Here is a 27,157-nt window from a genome sequence, read left to right as displayed (position 1 = left end):
ACTGTGAGCTGCAGCCATGGCAGACGGTAAGACGGGAGGAGCCGGGCAGTTTGCAAAGCAGGTCCAAAAGCGATTTAGCCGAGCCCAGGAGAAGGTACGCTTCATTCATTTGTTACTGCTTTGTGCCTTTGCAAGGAACGCTCAGAATGTAGCATCCCCTTTCAATTGTCCAGCTCCTTAGGGAGCTGAAAAATCATGCTAGGCAACAGAGTGAGTGAGTGGGAGGCATGTTTGGAGCACTAGCCTGTGTGTGTCTAATTCCCAGTGCTTTTGCAATCATTATGGTATTTATAATTCAACGGTATTATGAAATGTCCTGAGACAGCTGCTTTGATGATAGCAAGAGTGCTGCCCGGTAGCTCTTCTTAACAGAAAAATAATAATAGAGAGTATTAAGCCTGTATCTCTACCTAGTTTAACTTCTGTGGAGTGCTACCTACAATTACTACAGAGGGGGCCTTGATTCGACCTATCCCCGAAGCTCTCTGAGGAGTTGAGTTGCATTGTCACCCTTCAAACCTTCCCCAAAAACATCACCTTGTCACCCAAAATGTGTCTGCCACGGACAATGATGCCGAGGGGCGGTTGCCTGCAAGTACTGAGTGGTTGAGGGCAGTTCCTTTGGGAGGAGAGCAAGCCCAGAACTGGGCAGAGGGCTGACAAGTGGAGTTAACTCCAGAAATGCTAGCACGAGCCAACCGCCTAAACTCTCTTTTTATGAACTTGTATCAGGAAGAGATGGGGGCTGGGCTCAGGAAGTGGGTAGAAATAGAGCTGGCCTCTGCTGGTTCCTCTAGCCTTGGTATTTCTTCCTTTTTAAGTGCAGCATCTCTGAAAGCATGTTTCGCCCGTTTCACTCTGGCATAGGATGTAGCCAAGCTGTCCAAGTCAGGATAGACCAGCCCCCTTTGACCAAAGCACAGAAATCCTTAGCTGAATCTTTCACCTCCCTGTCACTGGCGTTGCATCTCCCCTTTAGGGTGAGTGACATTTGATGGCGGGTGGTGGCCTGTGTGGAAAACAGTTAGGGGTGATCTCCACCTGGTTTCCAATGGACAACTGTCGTCTTAGAAGTTTTTATGGTGCTCAGCGTTCTGGGGCTTTGACCTGTAAAAGGCCTCTCTAGGTTTGACAGCAGTAGAAATGATGGCTTAGCCCTGATTTAGCTACCTTGAGCCTCATCCTATCAATCCTCTCGTGTGAGCAGTGCTAACTGGCCTCCATCTTTCTATAGTATCTGAGTCTCATTGAATGGGGCCTACTGGTCACATAATAGGTTTTTCCCAGCTGGTAGTCTCAGTAGGGAGCAAAGATTGCATGGACCTTGGATGAATTATCCTTCTATTCCAATGGTATGTCTACACTGCAATCAGAGGTGTTAATAGGCAGCAGGTTTAAAACAAACAAAAGGAAGTATTTCTTCACACAGCCACAGTCAACCTGTGGAACTCCTTGCCATGGGATGTTGTGAAGGCCAAGACTATAACAGGGTTTAAAAAAGAACTAGATAAGTTCATGGAGGACAGGTCCATCAGTGGCTATTAGGCAGGATGGGCAGGGATGGTGTCTCTAGCCTCTGTTTGCCAGCAGCTGGGAATGGGCGACGGGATGGATCACTTGATGTTTACCTGCTCTGTTCATTCCCTCTGGGGCACCTGGCATTGGCCACTGTCGGAAGACAGGATACTGGGCTAGATGGACCCTTGGTCTGACCCAGTATGGCCATTCTTATGTTCACCGCAGCACATGTAGACATACCCGAGCTAGCTTTGCTCTAGCTAACTCAGGTACCGATAGCAATGAAGCCAGGGCAGCACGTATTGTACAAGCTCACCCAGGATCCTGGGTACATAACTTGGGCAACTAGCCCTAACCCATGCTACTGCGGCTTCACTGCTATTGGTACCCAAGGGTACGTCCACACTACCCGCCGGATCGGCGGGTAGCCATCGATCTATCGGGGATTGATTTATCACGTCTCACCTAGACCCAATAAATCGATCCCCGAACGCGCTTTTAGTCGACTCCGGAACTCCACCAGGGCGAGAGGTGGAAGCGGAGTCGACGGGGGAGCCACGGCCGTCAATCCCGCGCTGTGAGGACGGGAGGTAAGTCGAAATAAGATACGTTGACTTCAGCTGAAGTTACGTATCTTACATCGACCCCACCGTGTAGACTAGGCGCAAATTAGCTAGATCAAAGCTAGCTTGAGTATGTTGACATGTGCTGCAGTGACATCTCTGATTTAGAGTTGATATATCCAAAGTAAGAATAGAAGCAGGGTGAGGAAGCTTGTCCATGCTGTACTTGTTCTCGGAGATACCCAGAAGGCTCTGGTCTCCAGGGCTGTCAATCTGATGCTAAACTGCAAGCAGTTTCTAGTGCTAAATTTGCATGCAGGCATCTGGAGCACCATCTGCAAAGTTATTCTGGGGAAGTGCAGTTTCAGATTTTACCGTCCTGTAAATCGCCTTGCCAGCTGGAATGATCTTCATAGAATATCAGGGTTGGAAGGGACCTCAGCCTTCACGGCTGTTTGCAAGTTTGGGTCGTTGTCGGCCTGAGCTGCTGTTCGTCAGCTACACCCACGTAGGGTAGCGTTGGCTCTACGCCTCCAGAATTCAGATGTGTGAACATGCAGAAAGGCGTTTGCTCTTGTTTGACCACAAACACAGGCAAGAAACTTTTGAGCACGCCAGAAAGTGGTGGTGTGCTTAACTATGAGAACGTGGATTTTCATTTGGCATCTCGGAGGAGAAAGAGGAAGTGGTTTGGAAAAGCCTTTGGAGACTGAATTATTGTGTATTGTCTCTTCTTAGGTTCCCTTGAAGTACATTCCCTGCTCTACCGCTCCGACCCAGAATTTCTGGGTGACTTTTGACAAGCCCTTTATTTTCTCTGTGTCTTTAATTCCCCATCAGCAAAATGGGGGTGCTAGCAATATTCCTAGGGGTGCTGAGGATAAAAACATTAAAAATTTTGAGGCCCTCGGATCATGGGGGCCACATATGAATCGTAGATTGTTGAATTGTTTCTGTGCTCATTGGATGGAGCCTTCTTCTCTTGTAGATATTTCATGTAGTTCAATAACCTGGGTAGAATTTCTACACATTGTCCAAAACATCCGGGACCAGCTACCCTCTGAATAATATGTGCAGATCCCGCTGAAAGGAACTGTCTAGATGTGGTCCCTTCACAACTTTCCTGGGAAACCCTGTCTTCCTGGTGAGACGCTAGGTACCTACCTGGGGAACAAATATTTGATAATGGGCTCTTTGGTCTACAAGAGAAAGGTACAACACGATCCAATGGGCGGAAGGTGAAGCTAAGTGAAGTCAGGCCGGAAATAAGGCATACATTTTTAACTGTGAAGATAATTAACCATTAGAAAGATTGACCAAGGGTCATGGTGGATTATCCATCACTGGCAATTTTTCAATCAAGACTGGATGTTTTTTGTAAAACAGATGCGTCCAAAGGAATTATTTTGGGGCAGTTCAAATATCTTCTTGCTGTATGTTCCAGTCTATGCATCCGATGTAGTGGGCTGTAGCCCACAAAAGCTTATGCTCAAATAAACGTGTTAGTCTCTAGGGTGCCACAAGTACTCCTGTTCTTTTATCCGGGAGGTCAGACTAGATGATCACAATGGTCCCTTCTGGCCTTGCAATCTACGAAACACACACACCTCTGATCTCAAAGAAACCAACTTCTGCAGGCCAGCCTCCTCCCATGTTCTGTATTTCAAGATCCCTTCCCCATTTGGGTTTAATCTCCCAGAACTTTGTTCTTCATCCAATTGAAGCTATTTGATTGGGGGGGGCGGAAATCTTTTTCAAGAGGAGGAGGATTTTGAGAGTAACGATGGGACACTCCAGAGGAGAGAAGAGAGAAGCTTTGAGGTGCAGATGTTCTCTGAGGTTGGGCATGTCACTGACCGGCACATGTTGGAGTGGGGAGAAGTTAGCTGACCTGGATTCCAGATGGGCTGCTTCCGCTTTATAGAGTACAGCATGACTAGTTATTTCACTTCTTCAGAATGTTTCCAACCATGTAGTCTTGTTGAACCATCAGACAACACCAGGCTCAAAATGATTTAAAGAGAAAACTGAGCCCACAGACATGGCGGCCGGTGCTGGATATTCTGCTCTGGCTTGGCCTCAAGTCAGGAAAGCATCTCTGTTTAACTAAGTACTTATGCACATGCTTAAGTCCCTATTTCTAAACGTGGAGGCCTGCGTGCAGAGCTTACCCAAGTGCAGTACGCGTTCGGCTGAGCCCCTGAATGGGTCGTCAGAGTGCCAAGCTGGAATAGACGTGTATTACACACTTCCTTCTGAGCCCCAAGCCAGCTCAAATCCCCCTACAGGCCCCCACTATGACATGTACCTGGGTGGGTTGTCAGTAGCAGGGATCAGACTTGGGACCTCCAGATCCAAGAGTATAAGTTTCTACTACCTGAGCTAGCCAAGGCTGCAGAAAACCCTCATCAATCTCTAAGTATGGCCCAGTCACCACTAGGGGGTGCACCGCATGGGTTCCATTTATTTTGGAGTATCTTTGATGCAAACGGAGGAAAGTGGGGATTTTGAAATTCCGCTGCATGTCATCTTCCCTGGGTGGCTCAGACTGCAGCAAGTTTAAGCTTTTACCAAACAGAAGCTTGTTTTGCTTCAAAGATGAACTTACATTGAGCTTTTAAATCTGCATCCTCAGTGAAATTCATTTGGAAAATAATTACACAAGATGAGGATTCAAAATAGGTAGCAGGATCTATTCAGGAAATGCTGGGTCAAATTCTCTGCCCTGTGTTGTGCAAGAGATCAGACTAGATCATGGTGTTTTCTGGCCTTAATCTATAAACCTACGTGCAATTGAAAATTACTAATAGTCACATGTTCCAGCTGAAAGGAGAATAATTTTCAAATTATTAATATTAATACAATTAGTAGCACTTAGCTGCCTCAGCTGATATCAGGGCCCCTTTGTGCCTGGTGCTACACATGGAATGAGAGATTACAAGGAAATAACTTTCAAATGATTAGTAATTGTTGTTAATTACAGTTGTGGCTAGATTCTCCATCTGAGATCATGGCCCCATTGTACGAGGTGCTGCACTGGCTCATCGTGAGAGATTAAAATGGGAACTTCATAGCACCCTGTATATTTTAAGAGTTTTTACCAGGGAGATTTTTTTTTTTTAAACTTGGTGTCTTCTTCTACCTCCAGGTTTTGCAGAAACTGGGCAAGACGGTAGAAACCAAAGATGAGCAGTTCGAGCAAAGTGCTTACGATTTCCAGCAGCAACAGGTTGGGTCTGACTGAAGGGAGACGAGATCCTGAAAGACATAGGGGCAGAGGGTGGGGGAGGGCTCTTCTAAAATACGGGAGGGGCAGGGACATGGGGGGTTCATCTGAGAGATGTGGGGGGAGGGTTGCTGAACATCTGGAGGGAGGGGGAATCTCCTGAGATGTGAAGGAAGGAGCAGCGGCGGGGTATCTCCCATATAGCAGAAGGGGCGTAGATCAGGAACTAGGGGGAGAGGGTGTCTGATGAGATATTGGAGAGGGGTGAGAGAGAGGCTGGTTTTCTTTCAAAGCCACGCTCTGGCATAACAAGCCACTGCTTGACCTCCAGCAGGGCAGGTTTCTTTGCTCCATTCACCTTCCCCACTGTGGCTGCTGTGGTGAATTCTGCCTCTCGCTGTTTGTAGCAGAAGTGCAGGGTGGAGAACGCCAGCTGCTGACACGCACCCTCCCTGTGGCTCTTTGCTTTTCAGACTGAAGGCCACAAACTCTACAAGGACCTTAAGGCTTTCCTCAGCGCTGTGAAAGGTATGACGCCCCAGTGCCTTCTTCAAACTTACTTTTTGCTGTGTGGCTCCCTGCCACGTCGCTGCTGACACACCATGTGGCCAACCCAGAGCCTTGAAAAAAATCATGAGACTGGCCTAAAAATCATGAGAATTTAGAAAAAAAAATTGAGGTTCTTTTTATTTGGCTTCTGAATCTCTCGAGTCATGCTTAGATCACATTTTCAAACCTCTCTCTGCAACCATGAGGTCTAGGAACTTTTTTTTTAATAAAAGTGGAGATTTTCACCTAACCACATGACTCCAGGAGCTGGGGCTTTAGGGAAAATATCAAATAACTCAAGACTTGAGATAAAATTGCGGGATTGGCAACACTAGGTGCCTCATTTGTTTTAGAGTGAGAGGTATGACGCTTTTTAGCATTCCAAACCAGGTCTGGGAGCCAGGCACAACCACGTTCTAATCCCACCTTTTATACTAGCTCCGTCTGTGGCCTTGGACAGTTGCTTTGCTTCACTGACCCTGCCTGTAAAATGGGTATCTATCTAAGTTTTTATATGGCCCCTATCGGTGTAGTTTCTGAATGTTTCAGCATCCTCAATGGGCTTTATCTTTCCAATTCCCCCATGAGGTAGAGCAATGCTATCCTCTCCATTTTACAAATGCGAAACTGAGGCACAGAGCGACTAAGTGTCTTGCATGAGCTGGGTGTAGAACCTAGGTCTCCTGAGTCCCAATTCCACTACCAGACCACCCTTCCTACCTGTATTTGCCATACCTCTCAGTGTTGGAAGGCTACAGTCTTGGGGCTGACATTTTCAAAGCCTTCCTAGGGGATTTAGACACACATCCCATTCATTTCAGTGAGGAACTGTGCATCTCAATCCCCTGGGAGGCTTAGAAAAGCTCAACCTTTAGAAACGGCTTTTGAAGAAGAATTTTAAACCTTCAAGGATCAATGCCAATGCTTCCAGCTACCCAATGGCCTCCCACCATCATGTGCCTGGAGAAGCCATGCCTGGATCCAGTCAGACAGCTTTCCCCTTATCCCAAACTTGCTTACTTACCACGTTCACCTTGGGTTTTATTCTCTTGAGTGCCTGACTTTCGTTAATGTCATGGTCTTTTATTCCTACGGGATGTGTGTACATCAGGGGGTGAAGGCTTCACAGGGAGACTCCAAGGGTATCTCTACACTTTAATGATGCAGCCGGGAAGATGGCTTAAGGGGTGCTAATGACTCTGGGATGGTAGCAGTTTTGCCACATGCCGCGTTGTCTCTTCCAGTGATGCACGAAAGTTCCAAGAAAGTGGCGGAAACCCTGCACGAAATTTACAATGTGGAATGGGATGGACACGTGGACTTGAAAGCCATTGCGGAGGTAAGAGATGGGATGAAATCTTCCCTTGGGCAAGAAACGCTAGCTAGAAAATCTTCATTCACTGAAGAGTGGTGTAATAAGACAGCTCGTCCAGTTAGGGCACTAGCCTGTATTTTTGGAAGAACCAGGTTCAAGTCCTTGATCTGCCACAGACTTCCTGTGTGACCTTGAGCAAGTCACTTAACCTCTTTTGTGCCTCAGTTACCTATCCAGCCCCATCTTTGCTGTTGAGAGGACCTGGCTTTCCCAAATGATACAGTTCCTGTTGTTCCTTTATTCTCTTGAGTTGGAGCTTAAGTCTGTCCACTTTTGCCTTAGCTTCTAGTTCCTGAAATCAAACATATGCCATTCTTTGTTCATGTTAAAACACTGGTGTTCTCTTTCAGTGGCTTCTCCTTCCATATCAGCGTTTTTTTTTGTTTTTTTTTGCTTTTGTTCAAGTATTAGCTGCTGGTTTCTTGCTGCAAGCATTTTCGCTGGGTCTGCTTCCTTATCACTGACAATTAACAGATTTTTCAGTTCCTGCTCTGGGGCCTTTTGCTTAAAAGACAACCCCCTCTGTGAGTAGGATGACCAGAGAGCAAGTGTGAAAAATCGCGAGGGGGGGGGGGGTAATAGGAGCCTATATAAGAAAAAGACCCAAAAATCGGGACTGTCCCTATCAAATCGGGATATCTGCTCACCCTATCTGTGAGCACAATTCTTCTCAGATTTTTCTGTCAGGGTCTTGATCCTGGGTCACTCACTGTAACTGATTTTTAACCCTTAAACTCTCCAATATCAAAATTAAAATTTTGACAAGCGTGTGGTTCTGATCCAAAAACCCTTAACCTGTGGTAATATGTATCCAAGCATGACTATGCCACTGTGACCAGGATCTTAGTGGGGAGCCAGCTGTGGTCACTCAATTAGGGTGAACTGCACAGAATGGGACAGCCAAACCCCAAAAAGCTAGTGGATATTCCAGTACTTAGATTTACTAAACCAGAATAAAACAGCTTCTTTATTACCTTATTACCATACGGGCCTCCATCCAAGTACCCACGTCAAATATGATGAACATTTCTGTAAATCTTATTTCATCATATAAAAGAAAAAGTTCTACCCATCCCAAAGGATCGGACACATCACCTCCCAGATTAACGAATGTTTCAGATCTTACTCAAATACACGCTACAGCCAATTCTTATTAAATAAACTAAAATTTATTAAAAAAACGAGAGAGAGTATGGTTAATAAAAGATCAATACAGACATGAGTTCAATTCACTGAGGTGCAGATTCATAGCAGAGATGGTGACCTCTGTAGTTGCAAAGAGTTCCTTTAGAGTTCGGTGCATAGGTCATAGTCCAATGCCCAAATCTCACATTTAGGGCGTCCCAGCATAACTGGGACCTCAGTCTTGCAACACAAACTTCCCCTGAGGAAGTCTAAGCAGATCTGAGATGGCAGAATCAGGGGACCCAAGGATCTTATATACAATTTCATGTCTTTTGATAAGTTGGAGTTCCTCAGGGAACAAAAGGTAATTAGGATGACTTTGAAGGAGGTCCATCACCGGTACTGAGCTATACAAATTAACATAAGGCCATTTGCTTGTTCCTCCACCATTCACAGCACATTTCAAAGAGAGATGAATACTGAGATGTCCGGGGTTTACAGTTCATTTACATGATAGGATGTTCTTTTGACCTCTGAATGATCAGAATACAGCATAGACAGGGACTGTCCATTACATTGTCCACCCTACTCATGCATATGTAAATACACAAAAATTATCTCCCCACATGTCTTCTGTGGGTTACTTATTTTGCAGGATGTTTAACCTTTTCTAGCCATGCGTCACAGGGGATAAGAGCTCTGCTCTACCTCCCAGGTGGGTTGTGAGGGGGAAAAAAAAATACATGAAAGAGCTTGAGATGCTCAAATGAGCCATATAAGTACCTAAAGTGTATAGAAAAGGAATAATAGGCAACTTTCACTTTGTTCTGGACTTTCCCTAAGGTATCCACATGTGGATGGAGGCCTGGATGATGATTTATATTGCAGCAGCCCCTCAAAGCTTCACTCAGCGTGAGCCTTGTTGTGGTAGGAGTTGGCTAGACGGGCGATGGGTATTACAGATAAGTGGTTAGAGAGATAAGATGGGTGAGGCAATATCTTTTAGTGGACCCACTTCTGTTGGTGAGAGAGACACGTTTCCAAGCTGATGCAGAGACCTAGGGGAAAAAGACTCTTTTTCTTCAGCTCTGTGTCAGTTCAGAAGCTCCCCTCTCTCACCAACGGAAGTGGGTCCAATAAAAGATATCCCCTCGCCCACCCTGTGTCTCTCTCGTATCCTGGGAGCAGCACAGCAACCCCAGCGCTGCGTAAGACCAGGGGCTGTCCTTTTCAAAGCCAACTCAGAGGCTTAACACGAATAGCTTTGTGCCTGGAGTCTCCAAATCCGCCTGGAAGGTCTCACCAAGTTTCCATGCTCTACGGGATTTACTGACTAATTGAAAACACAAATGCGCACACAGACCCAGGCACCTGCGTATCGTTTGGAAGGATAATTGTCTGCTCTGTTTATTTTATAATGAAGCCTTCGATGATCCACTGAAGAGCATTAATTGTATCTAGTCATAGTACTTATGAGCACCCATCACAACAGTACCTGAGCTGTCTTTAAAGTATTTATCCTCACAACGCCTCCGGGAGGTAGGCAACCGCCATTCATCTCATGTGTAAAACTGAAGCACGGGGATGCTAAGTGACTTGCCCAAGGTCATGCAGCCTGTGGCAAACAAGGGGACTAAACCTGGGTCTACTCAAATCCCAGCCTAGTCCCCCTAGCCACCGAGCCATCCTGACCCGGATCAGTCTAGGGAACAAAGTGTGGAGGTGAGAGTCTTGGGACACAGCAGCCCTTCAAATGTCCCACGTGTGTTTATTTCCAGAGCAATGACCTCCTGTGGGAAGACTATGAGGAAAAACTAGCTGACCAGGCGGTGAGAACCATGGAGAACTACATGGCTCAGTTTGGTGAAATTAAGGTACCCGTCCAGCGTAAACGTAGGCTGTATTTTCAGAAAGCCGCCTGCCAACCCCACAACAAATTAAAGTAGGAGGCTTTGCATTTACAGTAAGCAGCACGGGATGGGCCCTGGGCAGCAATGTAAACAGATACTGCCCTGCTTACTGAGTACACAGCACAGTGGTAGAGACAACGCACCGTGTGCTAGGCACAAGCTACATTGGTTGTGAGGTGTCCCAGGTGTTCAAGGTACAGTATGACTGGGTGAGGTGTGCAGCTATAGGGTACAACACCCTTGAGCAGGGCTGTGGATGGATTCGAAGGTACCGAACAGTAGGGTACCGCTCACTGTGCGAAGATCCTTCTCCTCCTGAACGAACTCACCTTCCATGCATTTGGTTTCCGACCAGGAGCGAATCGCTAAGCGGGGGCGGAAGCTGGTGGATTACGACAGCGCCAGGCATCACCTGGAGGCGCTGCAGAATGCCAAGAAGAAGGATGATGCTAAGATTGCAAAGGTAAAGGCTGCCCATGCAGAATAGAACCTAGGAGCCGCTCCCATGTAACTCAGAGCTTCAGCTCCATCCGGCCCTGATCAGTCCTGGCTTTTAGTTGGGCCTCACCGTGGCCTACGAGACACACCTAACGGACACGATTTTGCACCTGCACCTAATTGCAGCGCAAATAATTCTGCCTGCAATGACCCTTGTGGAGAAGGGTCATTAAGTGACTTGCTCGTGTCATTCCACGTGCAACTATTTGTGCCCATGGTTTTTGCACCTTCAATGCTGAATACTGGGGTGAGTCCCAGATAAGCATCTCACAGGGCCTCAAAGCAGCAGGGCTGTTGCCAGTCTCTGAGACGGGGGGATTGACTCTAGCTGCCCAAGTGACTTCCAATTACCTAGCGTATCTGGAGCTCCTGCGTGCAAAGATTCTCGTAGCGCCGAGTTCGGATCTCACCTCCACAGCTCAGCTCGTCTGTTTTGTTAATGCCTCCTGCACACTGCTGTGTCTGAAGACTGCTGTCCCCTTCCGTCACGCAGGCTGAAGAGGAGTTCTACAAAGCTCAGGCTGTGTTTGAGGATCTTAACAAAGAACTTCGAGAGGAGCTCCCAGTTCTTTATAACAGGTAACGTCACATCTCTGCCTGCTAAAGCAGCCGGAAAATCACCCTGCTTTAAAGAGCAGCATAAAAGGGGCAAGTTAAATGTAGGAGAACTTGCATGTAATCAGGAGGATTCAGGGGAGCCAAAATGTTCATTTCCATGGCACAACAGAGAGCGTCTCATTCTTAATTCCCAAGCAAAATTCAGCTTGCCCCTGCCCTGCGCTATGGCAGAGACAGGTCATAGCAGGGGTGCAGAATGGCAGCGAAACCTACCTGGGGAATGAGAACAGGAGTACTTGTGGCACCTTAAAGACTAACAAATTTATTGTAGCATGAGCTTTCGTGAGCTACAGCTCACTTCTTCGGATGCTGGGGAATGAGTTTCTTTATTCCACTGGTATATTTGCCTGATAGGCAATAGGGTTTAGTGTTAGTATCGAGATCGGAGGAAAGTATGAGTAAATCTTTCACCTGTATACTAAACGCCTTCAGTTCCAAGGTTCTTGCTGGGAATTAAGAAATGCAAAGTAACTTGTCTACAAACATTTTAAAAAAAATCTGATGTGAGTTAAAATCTGGAGTTCTAATGAATATGGGTCCTTGTCACCCTTCTAGCTTCTAACCCCCAGCTTCTCAAATCTTACGCGTTAAAACCACATCCTCTCTCCCCACCCCACAGATAGCTGAATTGGGTGGAGGGGGTTGGTCACAGTTCAGCTGCTGCCTGTTTTGGGGACAGGGTGGGTGGGGGGAGACTAGATGAAACAATTCCACAGCCAACGCTAGTTATCTTCTTGTCAAGCCATGCAACAATGTGATACACAATCCAATTCAACAAATCTATAGCACACAAGGTAAACATCTTCTCTTGCTTTACCAAATAATTGTGTCCTAAGGAAAGACACTGGCCAAAATGTCGCTCTCTGAAGTTAGACACTGAACTCTGCATTAAGACGCCTAAAATTAAGTGTTCCAAAACAGGAACCCAAAATTCACAGCCAAATTTGGGAAACGTACCCTTAACCTCCCCTTCCTTTTGTCCCGCTGAGTGCCCTCCCGTGAAAGTGCTTTGAGAGCTGTGCCTGAAAAGTTCCGATGATTTAATGACCAAAAGATGGCAGTAGAGGTTCACAAATGAGAAGGTGGCCGATGTACTGTGTAATAATACTGTGAATTACATTTGTATGTTTCTTCGTTTGAAAGGGCGACAATTAAAGGTTACGCAAACTGGAGCGAAACTATATGATCTATCAGTTTGCAAGAGCTGCTGTGCGTGCCCCCTGTCATCCTGCAGTGTCTTTTTGCTACCCGACTCCCTGCCATATCCGTGGCTTTTAGAAATTCTGTTAATTTACTGACACGTTTTACTCATTTTAATTTGTAAGCAGTTTGTATTGGAATAGACCAGGCCAAGAGCAGTAGTTAATGCTAGTTTCTATCATGGTCTTTCGGTTAAGACTCTGCCCTTGGTCTCAGACACTAGATCTCCGTATAGGTTCTTAAATTGTGCTCAGATGTTACAATGATGAGCACTGTATAAGAACCTATATAGAATAGAAATCCCGGTAGACTGGAGAATGACCATTCCATTTCGTAACAACTTTCAAGGGTTCAAAGTTTGGGCTTTGCTCCATATTGGAACAAAAATAAAACCTTTCAAACCTTTCTGTGACCACGGAATTGGGTTGAAATGTCCGTTTTGGTTTAAAAAAAAAAAAGTCAGGTTCTGTCTCTCTTCTTCCCTGCTTCAGAAAGTCCATTCCGGACCTGAGCAGCCATTCCATCAAAGGTCAGTCGAAATAATGCATTTTCGCAAAAAAAAATTTGGCTGCAACAAAAAAAATATTTTTTTAAAGTTTTCCAGACAGGTTCTATTCTTGGCTCTGCCACATATTTCCTGTATGCACTTGGGCAAATCACTTAACTGCTCTGTGCCTCAGTTTCCCTACCTGCAAAAGGGGGAAGCATGATGTCTGTGATCTATATTCTTAGATTGGGGGCCATCCCCATACTATGCGATTGCTTCACAAACGTACCCGCACACCATCCGTGTCAGGGAAATATTGTAATTCCCATTTTACAGATGGAGAACTGAGCACAGTAGAACAGTTACATGCAGTGTTGGTGAAGCCATGCCAGTCCCAGCACATTCAAGAGACAAGGTGGGGGAGATAAAAGTGGACCAGTCAGATGTGCCACTTTACTTCTGCCTACCAGCCAGTTCCACTGGTAGCTTTTGCATCAGTGCTCTGCTCAATTTGCCAGTTCTCCAGCTCGATTCGTTAAGTGACACGGAGGACATATCCAGCTCATGGAGTACCAAGACAGCTGGGAAAGCAGGTATACTCGAGGGGTTAATGTAATGGACAGGGAATCAGGACTCCTGTTCTCTATTCTTAGCTCTGCCATATACCCACAAGACCATTCATCTCTCTGTTACCTCAGTTACCCCATCTATAAAATGGCTACAGTAAAGCTGAAGCTTTCATAGTGCTCTGGATATAAAGTGATGTGAAATCTCACAAAAAGGATCGATAGCTGTGCAGAGTGATTAGCATTACTAGTCCTAGAGTTAAAAGCCAGAAGAGATCATTCTGACATCAGGTCTGACCTCCTGCATACCCCAGGCCAAGGAACCTCACCCAGTAACTTCTGCATTAGTTCTAACAGAAGTTAGGGTCTTAAAGCGTCTCTTTTTAAAAAGACAGTCTTGATCTCTAGACTTCAAGTTATGGAGACTCCATTGCAGCCTAAGGGTAAGTTGTTCCGATCATCGATTACCCAATTGTTATTCCAACCTGTTCTTTTCATTTCTTCACCTTCTGTTCCTTTCACTGCATGGCATGACTCAATTTGCTTTTTTGTTTGTTTATTTCTGAACAGCCGCATTGCTTGCTACGTGACCATCTTCCAGAATATTTCCAATTTAAGAGATATCTTCTACAAGGAGATGAGTAAGGTGAGAGACTGGCCCTTAAAATAAGAACCTGTTAAATGACGCACAGAAAATGTGTTTTCCTAGTAACAGTCTCAGTTGCTTTAAAAACTGTTCCTTTGAGCATTAATAGTAATCGCCCTCTGCTGCCACCTAGAGAACAGGAAGGTTAAAAAAAAATCTGCGGGCTCTGTAGTCACCTACCTCTGGTCCTAGTTGTGTTTTCCCTCCTCCCGCCATGACTGGAAAGGTCTTAACAGGCCACTTCAACTTGTATGGTTCCTTGAAATATGTGTTAACAGCTTCCGCTAAACAATCTGCTCCATCTTGTATTTAGCTGTGACACTCTGAGTACCTTTCCCAGATCTGAAGAAGAGCTCTGTGTAAGCTCAAAAGCCTGTGTCTCTCGCCAACAGAAGTTGGTCCAATACAAGAGATTCCCTCACTGGCCTTGTGAGTTCATCCAAGGAATTTGTTTTCCATCTAAATGTTGCTCTCCTGTTTGTCGGACAATCTGTGTTAACCAGACTCGTCACTAGCATGTCCCAGTGCTGCCAGAAGAGCCTTGTGAACGGGGTTTTCATAGATAAGGTCATAGATTTTTAAAGGGACTCTTCGATCAATCGTCAGTGCTTCTCAACCTTTCCAGACGCCTGTCCCCCTTTCAGGAGTCTGATTTGTCTTGCGTACTTGTGTTTGACTGGACACCTTCTTGACATGCTTTAATCTTGATCTGAAGACCTCGAGATACCAGTTCTCTCAGTAGTTTCTTGCAATGGTTCGATCACCCTCGCCGTTAAATATTTTTTTTGCCTGATTTACAATCCTAAATTGTCTGGCTCTAACATCCAATCATTGGTTCTTGTTATGTCCTGGTTAAAGGGAAGATTTGGAGAATGTGGGGGGAGGGAAATGCAGCCCCAAATGAAGGGAAGGGAGAAAGAGGGCTTCTCATGGGCGGTGGGTGAACCCCAGGCTCAGGGAGCCTAGCCCCCAGCCTGACCTGCCCCTCCCGCCTGAGGCCCCACCCCTCCCACCAGAGCCCAGAGAGCAGCTACCCCACCCCACCCCAGCCCACCCCAGTCCCGGAGCACCAGAAGGGCGGGGCGGGTGGTGTGCCCTCCCTCCCCCACCCAGGCCTGGAGCACCGGTTGGGTGGTGCCCCCCCCCTCCAGCCCCGGAGCATCGGGTGCATGGGTGGGCAGGTGGCACAGCCCCCCCGCCCTGGAGTGCAGCACTGGGAAGGAGGGGGTCTGGGAGCAGAGCATGGGCAGGGCCATGCAAGGCTGTTTGGGGTGCCTCAGCTTCCCGCAGCCTTTGATACCCACCGCCCATGGGGCTCCTCCAGAAGCAACTTCCTGTCCTGAGTCATTTAGATCCGTGTTTCTCAATGACCGGTCCGTGGCAGTCTCCTTGCCGGTCCCTGAGATTTCCCTGACACGGTTTAGGAAGGCAGCAAGCCAGTCCCTGGTATCAAAAAGGCTGAGAAACACTGGTCTAGATAGTCCATGTTGTAGTGATTCAGACAGTGGGTGAGCAGGAGTCCATGCTCGCAGGGTTGTGAAGAGAAACCACGTGAACGAATTCTCCCTGATACAAGAAGAGAAAGCTGTGAAGTATCATCTCATTGTAGGTTCTGATGTTTGCTTCTCTCCCGTTGTTTTCAGCTGAACCACGACTTGTATGAGGTGATGAGCAAACTGGAAAAGCAGCATTCCAGCAAAGTCTTTATCATTAAAGGGGTGTCGAGGTAAATGGCTTTCCGGTTCTCATGGGAGATGAGGTCTAGAGGGATGCTAAATCTCAAACACGGGGAGCGCTGGGCACCATGTTAGATCAGGAACATTTTCAAAAGTACCTCACGTGAGTCAAGCTCCTACTTCCCATTGACTTTCGATGGAACTTAAGCTTCTCTCGTGCATCACTAATGCGTCTATGCTGCCTCTCTGCCGACCCATCAACAGCGAATTAAAAGCTACTCCTCTTGCAGAGGTCGAGTAATTAATTTGATGTTACAGGAGTGTTGAGTTGGCAGAAGAGACCTGGTAGCGTAGACACATATATTATTAGGTCGACGTAAGGTGGCTTCTGTCGGCCTAAATTTGTAGTGTAGACCAGGCCTTAGGAACTATGGAGAATGTTCTCCCATGCCTTCAAGCCAGGATTCTCTGAGGTTTCCTGTTTCTTTAAATGAATATAAATAAAATGCAGTAAATCACAAAATAATGATGTGTACGTAAAGCTGGAACAAAGACTCTGACCAAGATTTCCAAATCGGGCTATTGATTGTGGGAGGTGCCTCAACCCTCGGAAGTCTGGGCTGAGGTTCCTTAATGAGGCCTAATTTTCAAACTGTGCTGAGTGCCTGGTCTCTGAAAATCAGAGCCCATAAATGTGTCTCAAATGTTGGCACCTTGGAATCATTAGTCGCTTTTTAAAAAAAAATCTTCACCTCTGTCTCTGGAGCAGCATCCTCAGAACCCCTGGGTGGAACTCCTGGCCGGACGCACTTTGGTCAACGTGTGTGTTTTTGATACTGGATTTTTATAGCGTTATCGCTGGGAAGTGAAGAGAAATCTAACTGAGTATAGTCATTGCCTCGATGAGTCTTGGAGTATTTAAAATCCAGCCTCCCCAGGAGGGCAATCTCACACATTTCAGCCAATATAACCCACTGGTTAAGGTGTGGTTTAGACCTCACATCCCTACGCTGGGCCTGACCCAGAGAGAATGTCTGCTGCAGTTCAAAGCTCGGGGAGTTCGTCCTTTAGTTCGTCCTAGAGGCTTATGCTTTAGCTGTGGAGATCCCTGGTGAAGGCCAAGCTGACGGTCACTACACAGGGATTAGTTAAAGACGTCTGGGGATCTAGGAAACGTGCATTTTGGTTATTGCAGTCTGTCTGTTTGGAGCCTACGGCCCGGTTGTACTCTTGCTGGGGTTATATGCATGGGGGGGGGGGGGTGTTAATGTAGAGTGCAGCATCCTGGAGTAGGTGCAAAGTACTTAGGTAACCTGTGTCACAGAACGGCCTATGCAAGTAAAAGCACTGTCTTCTTTAATGCAGTAACAGGCGCTCGCTGGTCATCTCCTCCCCAGTGAGCCGTCCTCCTGTCGTTTTCACATCACTGGGAAATGCTGCAGATGGGACCCCTGAGCTGCCTCCTGACAATTCAATGTGTCACAAGAGAGAATCTGTTTCTTCAGCAGCAGAGGGGGAGGCCACATCCTCTGGTGGCAGCGAAATCCAGGATGAGCGGCCGGCATCTCCTGCTGCTGTTTTGACACCCGACGAAAAAGAGTCCATGTCAGCAGCAGACGTGGAGCCTGTGTCCTCTGGTGCCAGTGAAATCCAGGATGAGACACCTATCTCTCCTGCTGTTCTGACGCATGACAAGAGAGAATCCCTGTCAGCAGCAGAGGTGAAGGCAGAGTCTTCCGGTGCCAATGATCTCCAGGATGAAAATCAAACTAGGACTCTGGATCAACCCAGCAGAGCTACAGAGAGGTTGTACCGGGGAGTTGAAGATGTTGCAGCAGCTACGGCTGCGGCGATTCTATCTGCCGCTATAGCTGAGGCTGTGTGCAAAGCCAAAACGTCTCCGCCACCCTCTGATGGTGCATCAGCCCAAACCCAGACTCCAGAGAGCCTTGAGGCTGACGCTAATGAACTGCAGGGGGGAAAGGAATGCTCTGTACTCCAGGCGAGCAATGAAATCCCATCTCTGCAAGCACCCCCTTCACCTGACTTCAGGGAGGAGACAGAGCCACCAGGAGATACCCAACCCCCAGCTCCCCAGCAAGAATCAAGGCAGCCAGGAAACGGGATGCCCCTCGGTGAGGTTTTAGTTTGCCCTGAAAATGCCACGTACCCTCCTGACAAAGATTCTCCCCCTCCCACCCCAGTCCACGAAGTCCATCAAGACCCAGCCAGCACCAGTGGCTCCAGTCCACCCGAAGCAACGGAACGGGCCAATGGCCAGAAGGAGCCAGAGACTGAGCGGATCATTTGCCAGCCAAGCAGGGAGGCCGAAGAGGACCGGGGCAGCGAGGGGAGCATGGAAGAACTAAACGTTTCCCCAACGGTGACTGAAACGCAGGTAAGAGACAACAGAATGAATGTGGAACAAGGGTTTGGCTGCTGACCAGTGGCCTGAAGCAAGGTCATTGCAGGTATCTGTTGTAACATGCGAGTAATGAGCAAGCGGGTGCATTGAGGAGATGAAAGGGAGGCTACTGGAGAAGCCGGGCGTGAGGTGCCAGGACCCAGAGAGGAGACCCGTTTGAATTGTATGTGTCCTTGCTGGAAATGTTACTGACAACCAGGGCCTGGGTCTGTTGCCTACAGGATCCTTTGCAGCTGAAAAGCAATTTGCTCGCTGCAAAATATATTGCAAGTTTCCCAGCTTCCAAGGCTCCCCTGTTCAGCTTGCAGGGCAATGCGGGGAGGAGAGCAGTTCCCAGCAGCAAGGAATTGGGTCACTCCGGGGAGCATGCTCTCCATGATGTGGGTTGCTTTTTTTTACTGGGGTTGAATAGGAAAGTATTTGCTGAATAAAACTAGTTTTCTCCTCCTTTTGTTCCAAACCCAGTTGTGTTTGGATAGTCATTAAGGTGTGTCAGAAAAACCCGTCAACCGAGAAACAGCAGGGACATCAGTGAGTGTTTTGTTATTATTTAGACAGCCACAGGAGGGTGCACAGCATTTTCCTACTAGCTGATCTCCTGTGTGCCCGGCTTTTGCCACTCTAACGCTGGGACTTATTTCTCACACACCGATACGTTCTCTATGGCTCCAGCCCTCCCAAATGGGAGGTTTTTTCCCACACCCAGAAGTGCTCACAAGTGCCCTGAAGATCAACATGTATTTTTAGCCTCTCCCTCACCCATCCATTTCCCAGGCTCTTGTTGCATGGTAAGGCTGGGATTTTCACAGGGGCCTAAGGGATTTAGGCACCCAACTGCTGCTGAATTATAATGGAGTTTGTGAATCTCTTGTCCCGAAACCACGGCAAAAGGCATTTCCAGTCAGCCTGTGTTTTAAAAACAAGCACACTCACTTGGCCTGGTCGTGCTCCTTGTCATCAGCCGTGAAAAGGAGAGCCTATTTGGGAGGAAACAAACTGCATCCAATCGCTGTCATTGTACAGTACCTAGCGCAGTGGGGTTCTGGTCCGTGACTGGGGCTCCTAGGCGCTATTGCAGTATGGGTGATAGGATGAGGATAAGCAAAGTTTAACCCAAGTTTGTGGCTTTCCCCATGAGGAGCAAGTGATCCGTGCTGTGTGCAAAGCTCCTCCAACGGACATGAAGCTGCTTAGCGTTCCCCCGTTAGTGATCTGCACCTGTGAATCTCTTCCTTGATGGGCGCTGACTGAGGAGTGGAAATGTTGAAGGGTCAGCTTGTCCTATTCTGACACCAGGAGCGGTGCCAGAGTTTCTGGCGCCCTAGGCAGAATTTGGGGGGGCGGCATTTTGTGCGCTCCCCATGGGGTGCGCGGGAGCTTCCGGTTCCACTCCCGTCGCGCCGCCGAAGAAGGACCCTCCGCCGAAATGCCGCAGGCTACAGCGGCAGTCATTGAGCTGCTCAATTGCCTGCCGCTGTTTTCCGCGGCACGTCGGCAGAAGGTCCTTCTTCGGCGGTGCGACGGGAACGGAACCGGAAGCTCCTGTGCGCCCCGTGGGGAGCGCACAAAATGCCGCCCCCCGAATCCTGGCGCCCTAGGCGACCGCCTAGGGTCGCCTAATGGAAGCGCCGGACCTGCCTGACACGCAGTTGTTAGTGCTTCACTCTGGGTGTAGTCTCAGTTTCTCCAGAGGGCGGCTGGCCATGTAAGAGTAGCAGCATCTGGATCTAAACCAGAAGATCTGGGAATCCACTGAAGGAAGCAGGGACTCTGAAAGACCGGATTAGTTCTGGTTCCCAACTATAGCTCCTGCATCGTATTTTCTAAAAACTATTTTGCAAAATTGCTTTCTGTTTAGTCTGTGAGGCCACCAGCAGCCCAAGAGGGCCAGCCCAAAGGGATAGTTCTGTGCCTGGGCAAAGAAGCTAGAGTAACTGGACCCATAAAATGTCTTTCTGATTTCAGATCATGTTTGGCTTCATCCCAGATGGTGAAACAGGCAGCAGCAGCCATGAGCTGCCTGTGGACTTCCTCTTCAAGGTAAGAATGCAACTAAGTGGGGGATATGATAGTCTATAACTCATGACTGGTGTGGAGAACATAAATAAGGAAGTGTTATTTACTCCTTCTCATAACTAGGGTGACCAGACAGCAACTGTGAAAAAACGGGACAGGGGATGGTGGGTAATAGGCACCTATATAAGAAAAAGGCCCAAAAAATAGGACTGTCCCCTTAAAAACGGGACATCTGGTCACCCTACTCATAACACAAGAACCAGGGGTCACCAAATGAAATTAATAGGCAGCAGGTTTAAAACAAACAAAAGGAAGTATTTCTTCACACAACAGTCAACCTGTGGAACTCCTTGCCAGAGGATGTTGTGAAGGTCAAGACTCTAAAAGGGTTCAAAAACGAACTAGGTAAGTTCATGAAGGATCAGTCCATCAATGGCGTCCCTAGCCGAGTCCCAAAAGCTGGGAATGGGCGACGGGATGGATCACTTGATGATTCCCTGTTCTGTTCATTCCCTGTGGGGCACCTGGCCTTGGCCACTGTCGGAAGACAGGATACTGGGCTGGGTGGACCATTGGTCTGACCCAGTCTGGCCATTCTTGTATTCTAAGAAATATCAACTATCTGCTGTAACATAAGGCTGAGCAGAGCTGGTCTAGTGGCTAGGACACAGGCCTGGGAGTCGGGAGACCAGGATTCTCTTCATTGACCTGATGTGTGACCTTGGTCAAGTTGCTTCTTGCCTCTGTTTCCCCTCCCATCCTTTATCCTATTTATTTAGACTGTAAGTTCTTCATGGACCATTTCATCCTATGGGTTTGTACAGCACCTATCACCAGGGTCCTAATCCCAGCTGGGGCCTCTAAGTGCTACTCTAATAGGAATTCCCAATGATGACACAGCTGGGGTTGATTCAAAGGCTGACCTTCAGCAAAAGAATTTTGTGTTTCACTGGTGCCAGGGAGCTTGTTGACACTACACCGGCTGTACCAGTGGAGACGCTGCTTATGCCAGCAAGAGGAGATATTTTCCCAGTATAGTTAAACCACATCAACATAAGCTATACCAGCAAAAGGACTCTTTTTCTGGTATAGCTGCATGTACACAGGGGGGTTTGCCGGCATACCTGTGTCAGTCAAGGGTGTGTTTTTTTTCACACCTCTGACCGTCAGAACCATGTTGACGAAACTCTGTAGTGTAGTCCTGGCCTCTGTCAATATTATTAATTACTACTATTAATCATGCATATTACGGTAGTGCCTAGGGAACCAGCCGAGACCTGGGCCCCCTTGCGGGAAGTGCTGAACAAACACAAAATAGGGTCTGCCAGGAAGAGCTGATAATTATAGACAGTGCAGATAACAGATAGGGGAACGCGGCACCACACACAAGCAGAGTGAACAATGTGATACAATCAGCAGCTTGCGGGAGGGGGGATTGTTGCCCTCCTGAGATGTCACCAGCGGCACCCTTCGCATTCACGTTTTAGGGACACACACATTTTGGACTTGCAGGCGGGATAATCCCAGGGGAATCCACGTTCTTGCCTGCCTGCCTGCTCCATCGCTACTTAAAAAAAAAAATAGGTTCCAAGGGCCAAATTCTGCCTTCAGATGCATATTTTTTTTGGCGTCTGTGCCCTAAATAATGTAAAGCAGCAGTTCCTAGCAGTATTCCCAGTCTGGGTGTATGTGCTGCTCCCTGGGGTATCATCTGAAAGGGACCTGCTAATTAAGCAATGACACATGGTATGGAATGTGGCTATCCAAAGACAATTGCACCATTCTGACACAATGTACCTATCCAAATTCCACTGCTGCTGGGGAAAGGGTCAGTGATTACAAGGAAAGTAACTTCTCACTAATCCCATCTTTCACATTCCAGGCTCAAGCAATCCAGACTCACACGTCAGACGATGAAAATCATCTGCAGTTCAGGGAAGGGGAGATAATTCTGGTGGTATCCAACTCTCAGGGCCAGGTAACCATCTCTCATTCCAGAGCGGGGAGGCGGTTCGTGGGATTTCCGGCACTTCCAAAATTTGGGTGAAAAGTTGGTAAAAACCAAATAACAGGAAACTTTCAGTAAAAATTGATAAAAACTGAAAACAAAGGGCCTGACTATTCCATAAGGGGGGATGGGATGTCTTGGCAATTTCCTGTTGCTGCCTACTGTGTATGTGGGACCTGATCTGATCCTGTTGCAGTCTCTTCTCTCCGTAGGTAAGGGCTTGTCTACGTGGGAAAGCTTCACAGTCTAACTTTAAATTATCAGAGGGGTAGCCGTGTTAGTCTGGTTCTGTAGAAGCAGCAAAGAATCCTGTGGCACCTTATAGACTAACAGACGTTTTGCAGCATGAGCTTTCGTGGGTGAATACCCACTTCTTCGGATGCAAGTCACTTCTTGCATCCGAAGAAGTGGGTATTCACCCACAAAAGCTCATGCTGCAAAACGTCTGTTAGTCTATAAGGTGCCACAGGATTCTTTGCTGCTTCTAACTTTAAATTGTATCTGTTTAAAAAAGACAATTTAACTGGTGCAAAAGGCAACGTGTGGATGCTCTTATTTTGGTTTAATTAAACCTCTTTCTAATTGACTAAAGCCAGATCTACACTAAAAACTTTTGCTGGCATAGCAATGTCGGTCGGAGGTGTGATTTGTGACCAATACAGCCAGCAAAAGCCCCTAGTGTAGCTACAGTTATACCGGCAAAACTGCACTTTTCTCTCACTGGAGCGGGTGGGGAAGGGCACTGAAATAAATTACACTGGTGAAACCACAGTTTTGCTGGTATAAGCTGCATCCACTCTAGGAGCACTTTGCCAGTCTAGTATATTGGTATAGCTATAGCAGCAAAGCCTTCAAGTGTAAAGCTAGCATTGAGCTAACCAGAAGTAAACCACTCTTAAACTAGATTAAGTGTTTAGGTTCACACACAGGGCTGGTCTACACTGGGGGTGGGGTGGGAGTCGATGTAAGATATGCAACTTCAGCTACGGGAATAGTGTAGCTGGAGTTGAGGTATCTTATTTTGACTTACCTCCCGTCCTCACGGCGCAGGATCAACAGCCGCGGCTCCCGCATCAACTCCGCTTCCACCTCTCGCCCTGGTGGAGTTCCGGAGTCGAGGGGAGCACATTCGGAGATCGATATATCGCGTCTAGACGAGACGCGATAAATAGATTCCCGATAGATCGATCACTACCTGCCGATCCGGTGGGTAGTCTGGACATACCCACAGACAAGATGTACTGCTTTAACTATACTGGTATAATTAAAGTAATATGACTCCCGTTAGGGTGGGTGCAGGTATACCGTACAGGAAGGGGAATAAACCATATTGGTATAATTATAAGCCCACACTAGGGGTTGTACTGGTAGAACTTTGGGTAAAAAAAAAAATCACACCTCTAGCAGACATCATTATACTAGTAAAAGAACTGGGTAGACCAAGTGTCTGTGCGGTGTTTGCTCCGGTTTAAATTCATACCTTCAGTTATATATGTGTAGGGTGACCAGATTACATGAACACATGGGGGGGCAGGTCCAGAGCGTCGCCAAAGCACACAAAAAAAAACCGAGCCAGAATATCGGGACAAATGGCGTCCCGACCATACATCCGTCCCGGGACACGGGACAAACGACTGAATATCGGGATGTCTGGTCACCCTCTACAAGTGCAACTGTCCCATGAGCATAAGGCCTAATAAAATGCAGGCACAGGGCCTGCAGCAGCATGCGTCTGTTTCTCATTCCTCTCTTAGGTAGAACCTTCAGTCAATCATTAACTGATCTCCCAGCTCCTTCCTCCTCTACTTCCCTGGTGCTGATAAGTCACTTCCTGTTGGTGAAGAGATTTAAAGGCCGATTGGTAGAGCAGGCTGGATATTTTCTGATGACATGTTTTTTCCATCAGAAAATGCCAGCTCACAGAAACATGGGAAAGGGTTGGTTTTGACAAATCTGATTAGAAAATTTTTGGGGGCGGGGGGGAACTTTAAAATTGTTGAAATGACCCATTACAACGTTTTCTAAATTAAGTGTTTTGTTTTCTGATTCAAAATAACTTTTCAGTTTGAAATTTTAGTTAGCTGTTTCTAAAAGCTTCTTTTTTTTTTAATCGAAATCTAAATTAAACATTTTAATGGACTGGATGCAAAATAAATTTTGAACTATCAGGTTGCAAAAAATTGTGAGCTTTTGACTTTTCAGCCTGATTTGAGACAGGACAAAATTTCAAAACCTCAAACTCACAGGATAGGAAAACCATTTCCCACTCAGCTCATCAATTGGTTCCTTCATCTGCACCAAGGGTCCCCAATGCCCCAGTTTCGGCGGCATTTTGACGGATGCTCGACTGCCGCCACGGTCCTTCGTCTGGCGCCCGCCAGACGAAAAGGTTGGGGACCAGTGATCTGCACTCTTGAATCTGTGTACTGTCTCTGTGATGAAGATGCTGTCGCAAGAGGGTAAAACTAAAGAGAATCCAGTATTAAAGCTGGATTTTTCAGAGCTGTCTAATAGACTCAGAAACCCCGGTTAGAATTAACAGGAACTGGGTTTCCACACATCCTAGGTGACTTTAAAGCAAAGAACTCCTCTTTGAATCATTAAATGGAAAGGACTGGCTAGGTTCCACCCAGTCCATCTCTCTGAACCCAGTGCAGGATTATTCTGTACTGCTGCATCTAATCTAGTTTTAAATGTCCCAAGTTATGCCTCTACCCTGCAACTTTTGGGAAACGTTCACAGTCCAACAGACCTCACTGTCAGGAACATTTTCTTGCTACTCAGCCTTAGAAATTCCTTTCCACTCTTCCTACTGGTCCTGATCCAGGTTTGTATTTTCTCCGCAGGAAGAAGGATTTCTCACAGGCTTCAAAGAGAGCGACTGGAAGGTGAACCGGGATCTCTTACAGAAGAGAACTTTCCCCCAAGAGCTTATCAGACCCATCTCCTCCGAATGACTCCAGCGCATCAAAGCGGCTGGGGCGGCGTGGGAGGGAAACAGGAACTATTTATGTGTCTCTCAAAGCAGTAACGTTGCACTTGTAATCAGATTCAGAATGTCAAACTGCAACAGGGCATGTGGAGACGGGAGAGAAAACCCGTCTCTCCAAACAAAATGAATGTAAGTGGGAGAATTAATGGAGCTGGCGTAGGAACAAGCTTCAGTTTGATTCCACAGTACCTGCTGCACGGCCTTTAGAAAAAGCACAGAAACCCGAACCTCCCCATGCCGTAAATATCGGGGAATTTGCTGTCCCAAATTGTTTGGCAAAACAAAGAGTGAAGCATTGGTTGAACACACTGCAGCATAGTTGGGGGTGTTTTAGCCTTATGCTTCAAAACCCCGGCATTTATGCTCAGTGAAGGCCAGATTCCAGAGAGCACATGGTTAGCTTTAAGCACCCGAGTAATCCCAATGGAAATAGCTGCAGCTACTCGTGTGCTTAGCTTTAAGCCTGGGCTTCCATGCTTTGGTGAATCAGGGCCTTAATCCCTTTGCCAGCTAGGTTCCATGAGACCCTGGAAAGGCCCAGCTGCCTTGGGGATGCTTTTCAGCTGGGGGGCTTGCTCTGACCGCTTGGGTTCAGAATCTGGAGGGGCAGGAGTTATTGTGTGGCTCTGCTGGTCATGGGTGGTGTGGCGCAGAGGCTGCAGCCCGGCGTGGCCACATCCACGCTCCTCCCCAAAGCCCTGCTTGCCCCCAAGGCCCTCCTCTTCAGGGAAGCAGCAAGCAGGGGCTAGGGCGGACGGGACTGGGGATAGCTAGGGGGTCCTAGACACTGGGGCTATGCCGCCCAGCGCTCAGGGGTGGGGGACAGGAAGGGCTGGGGCTGCCTGCCCTGTGCTTGGGGGGCTGAGGACTGCGCACCACCTGCCCTGTGCTCAGTTGTGGGGGCCACGCGCTGCCCACCCTGTGCGTGGGGATCTTGGGGCGGGGGCACGCACCCGGTGCTCCAGGACTGAGGGGGGCTCTGATGGGGGGCGGCCAGGGGCTAGCCTCCCCCAGCAGGTGGTTCACCCGCTGCTCATGCTGCTGGTAGGGTGACCAGATGTCCCAATATTATAGGGACAGTCCTGATTTTTTTTTGTCTTTTTCTTATATAGGCTCCTATTATCCCTCACTCCCTGTCCTGATTTTTCACATTTGCTGTCTGGTCACCCTAGCTGCGTGGTCATGTCAATGCACCATTCATTGGGGCTGAATCCACAAAAGATTTGCTTCCCTCACTTCCTCGGCAACGCTGCGGTTTCTCTCTGCCACGTGCATGGTTACTGGTGATTGTCCCCAAGGCACATGATGGTGACCAGTGCCGGTGTTAGCCCACTGGGGGCCCTAAAGCAGAATAGTTTTGCCCCTTCCCCCAATACTAAAACAGCCAAGATCTTAGAATGAAAACCAAATAAGGGAGCCCCTTGAGCTGCGGGCTCTCGCGTGACAAGGCTTGGTCCCTGGGGTTGGCCTCAATATCCTGTTATTCCAGAAAAGGCGTTTCTTTGGGGAGGGTCAGTGAGAAAACAGCAATAAATAACTCACGGCGGCATCTTAGCACCAGAAATTTGGCCACGGTTTTAAATCCCAAGATATTTCAATAAAGACACCACGCTGCGTAATTCTTGACCTTTGTGTGTGCGTCTATCCGTCGGTGGGAAGGGCTCTCAACTGTGGCCTCTCGTATTTTGTCTGTTTCTCGCCTGCCAACGAAGAGTTAACAAGGGGAAGGCATTCGGATGACTGTGCCTTTTATCATCAA

The 27,157-nt window shown here is 47.6% G+C and overlaps 1 protein-coding gene across 3 annotated transcripts; it reads left to right on the top strand.

The window, feature by feature from the left end:
* On the top strand, positions 1 to 27,009 carry BIN2 (bridging integrator 2). Of its 3 annotated transcripts, XM_044994348.1 has the most exons (13): positions 1 to 94; positions 5,230 to 5,310; positions 5,781 to 5,835; positions 7,101 to 7,195; positions 10,135 to 10,230; positions 10,622 to 10,729; positions 11,258 to 11,343; positions 14,206 to 14,281; positions 15,925 to 16,007; positions 17,323 to 18,355; positions 20,348 to 20,422; positions 22,281 to 22,376; positions 25,253 to 27,009. In XM_044994348.1, the coding sequence occupies exons 1-13, from the start codon at positions 17 to 19 to the stop codon at positions 25,361 to 25,363; spliced, it is 2,073 nt and encodes a 690-aa protein (XP_044850283.1). In that variant the 5' UTR covers positions 1 to 16; the 3' UTR covers positions 25,364 to 27,009. The 3 variants fall into 3 exon arrangements, with proteins under 3 accessions (XP_044850283.1, XP_044850285.1, XP_044850284.1); XM_044994350.1 differs by lacking the exon at positions 1 to 94 and having other exon boundaries at positions 5,254 to 5,310; positions 5,718 to 5,835; XM_044994349.1 differs by lacking the exon at positions 1 to 94 and having other exon boundaries at positions 5,258 to 5,310; positions 5,715 to 5,835.
* The last annotated feature ends 148 nt before the right edge of the window (positions 27,010 to 27,157 follow it).

Source organism: Mauremys mutica, chromosome 20 (genome assembly GCF_020497125.1).
Source record: "Mauremys mutica isolate MM-2020 ecotype Southern chromosome 20, ASM2049712v1, whole genome shotgun sequence".
In the NCBI taxonomy this organism is placed as follows: Eukaryota; Metazoa; Chordata; order Testudines; family Geoemydidae; genus Mauremys; species Mauremys mutica.
This window is presented reverse-complemented; position numbering and strand designations above follow the sequence as displayed.

Excerpts from the sequence above, each read along its gene's own strand:
- BIN2 (XM_044994348.1), top strand. The coding sequence starts at position 17 with ATGGCAGACGGTAAGACGGGAGGAGCCGGGCAGTTTGCAAAGCAGGTC. Across the intron at positions 5,836-7,100 it reads TTTCCTCAGCGCTGTGAAAG|TGATGCACGAAAGTTCCAAG; the intron begins GTATGACGCCCC and ends TGTCTCTTCCAG. Across the intron at positions 7,196-10,134 it reads ACTTGAAAGCCATTGCGGAG|AGCAATGACCTCCTGTGGGA; the intron begins GTAAGAGATGGG and ends GTTTATTTCCAG.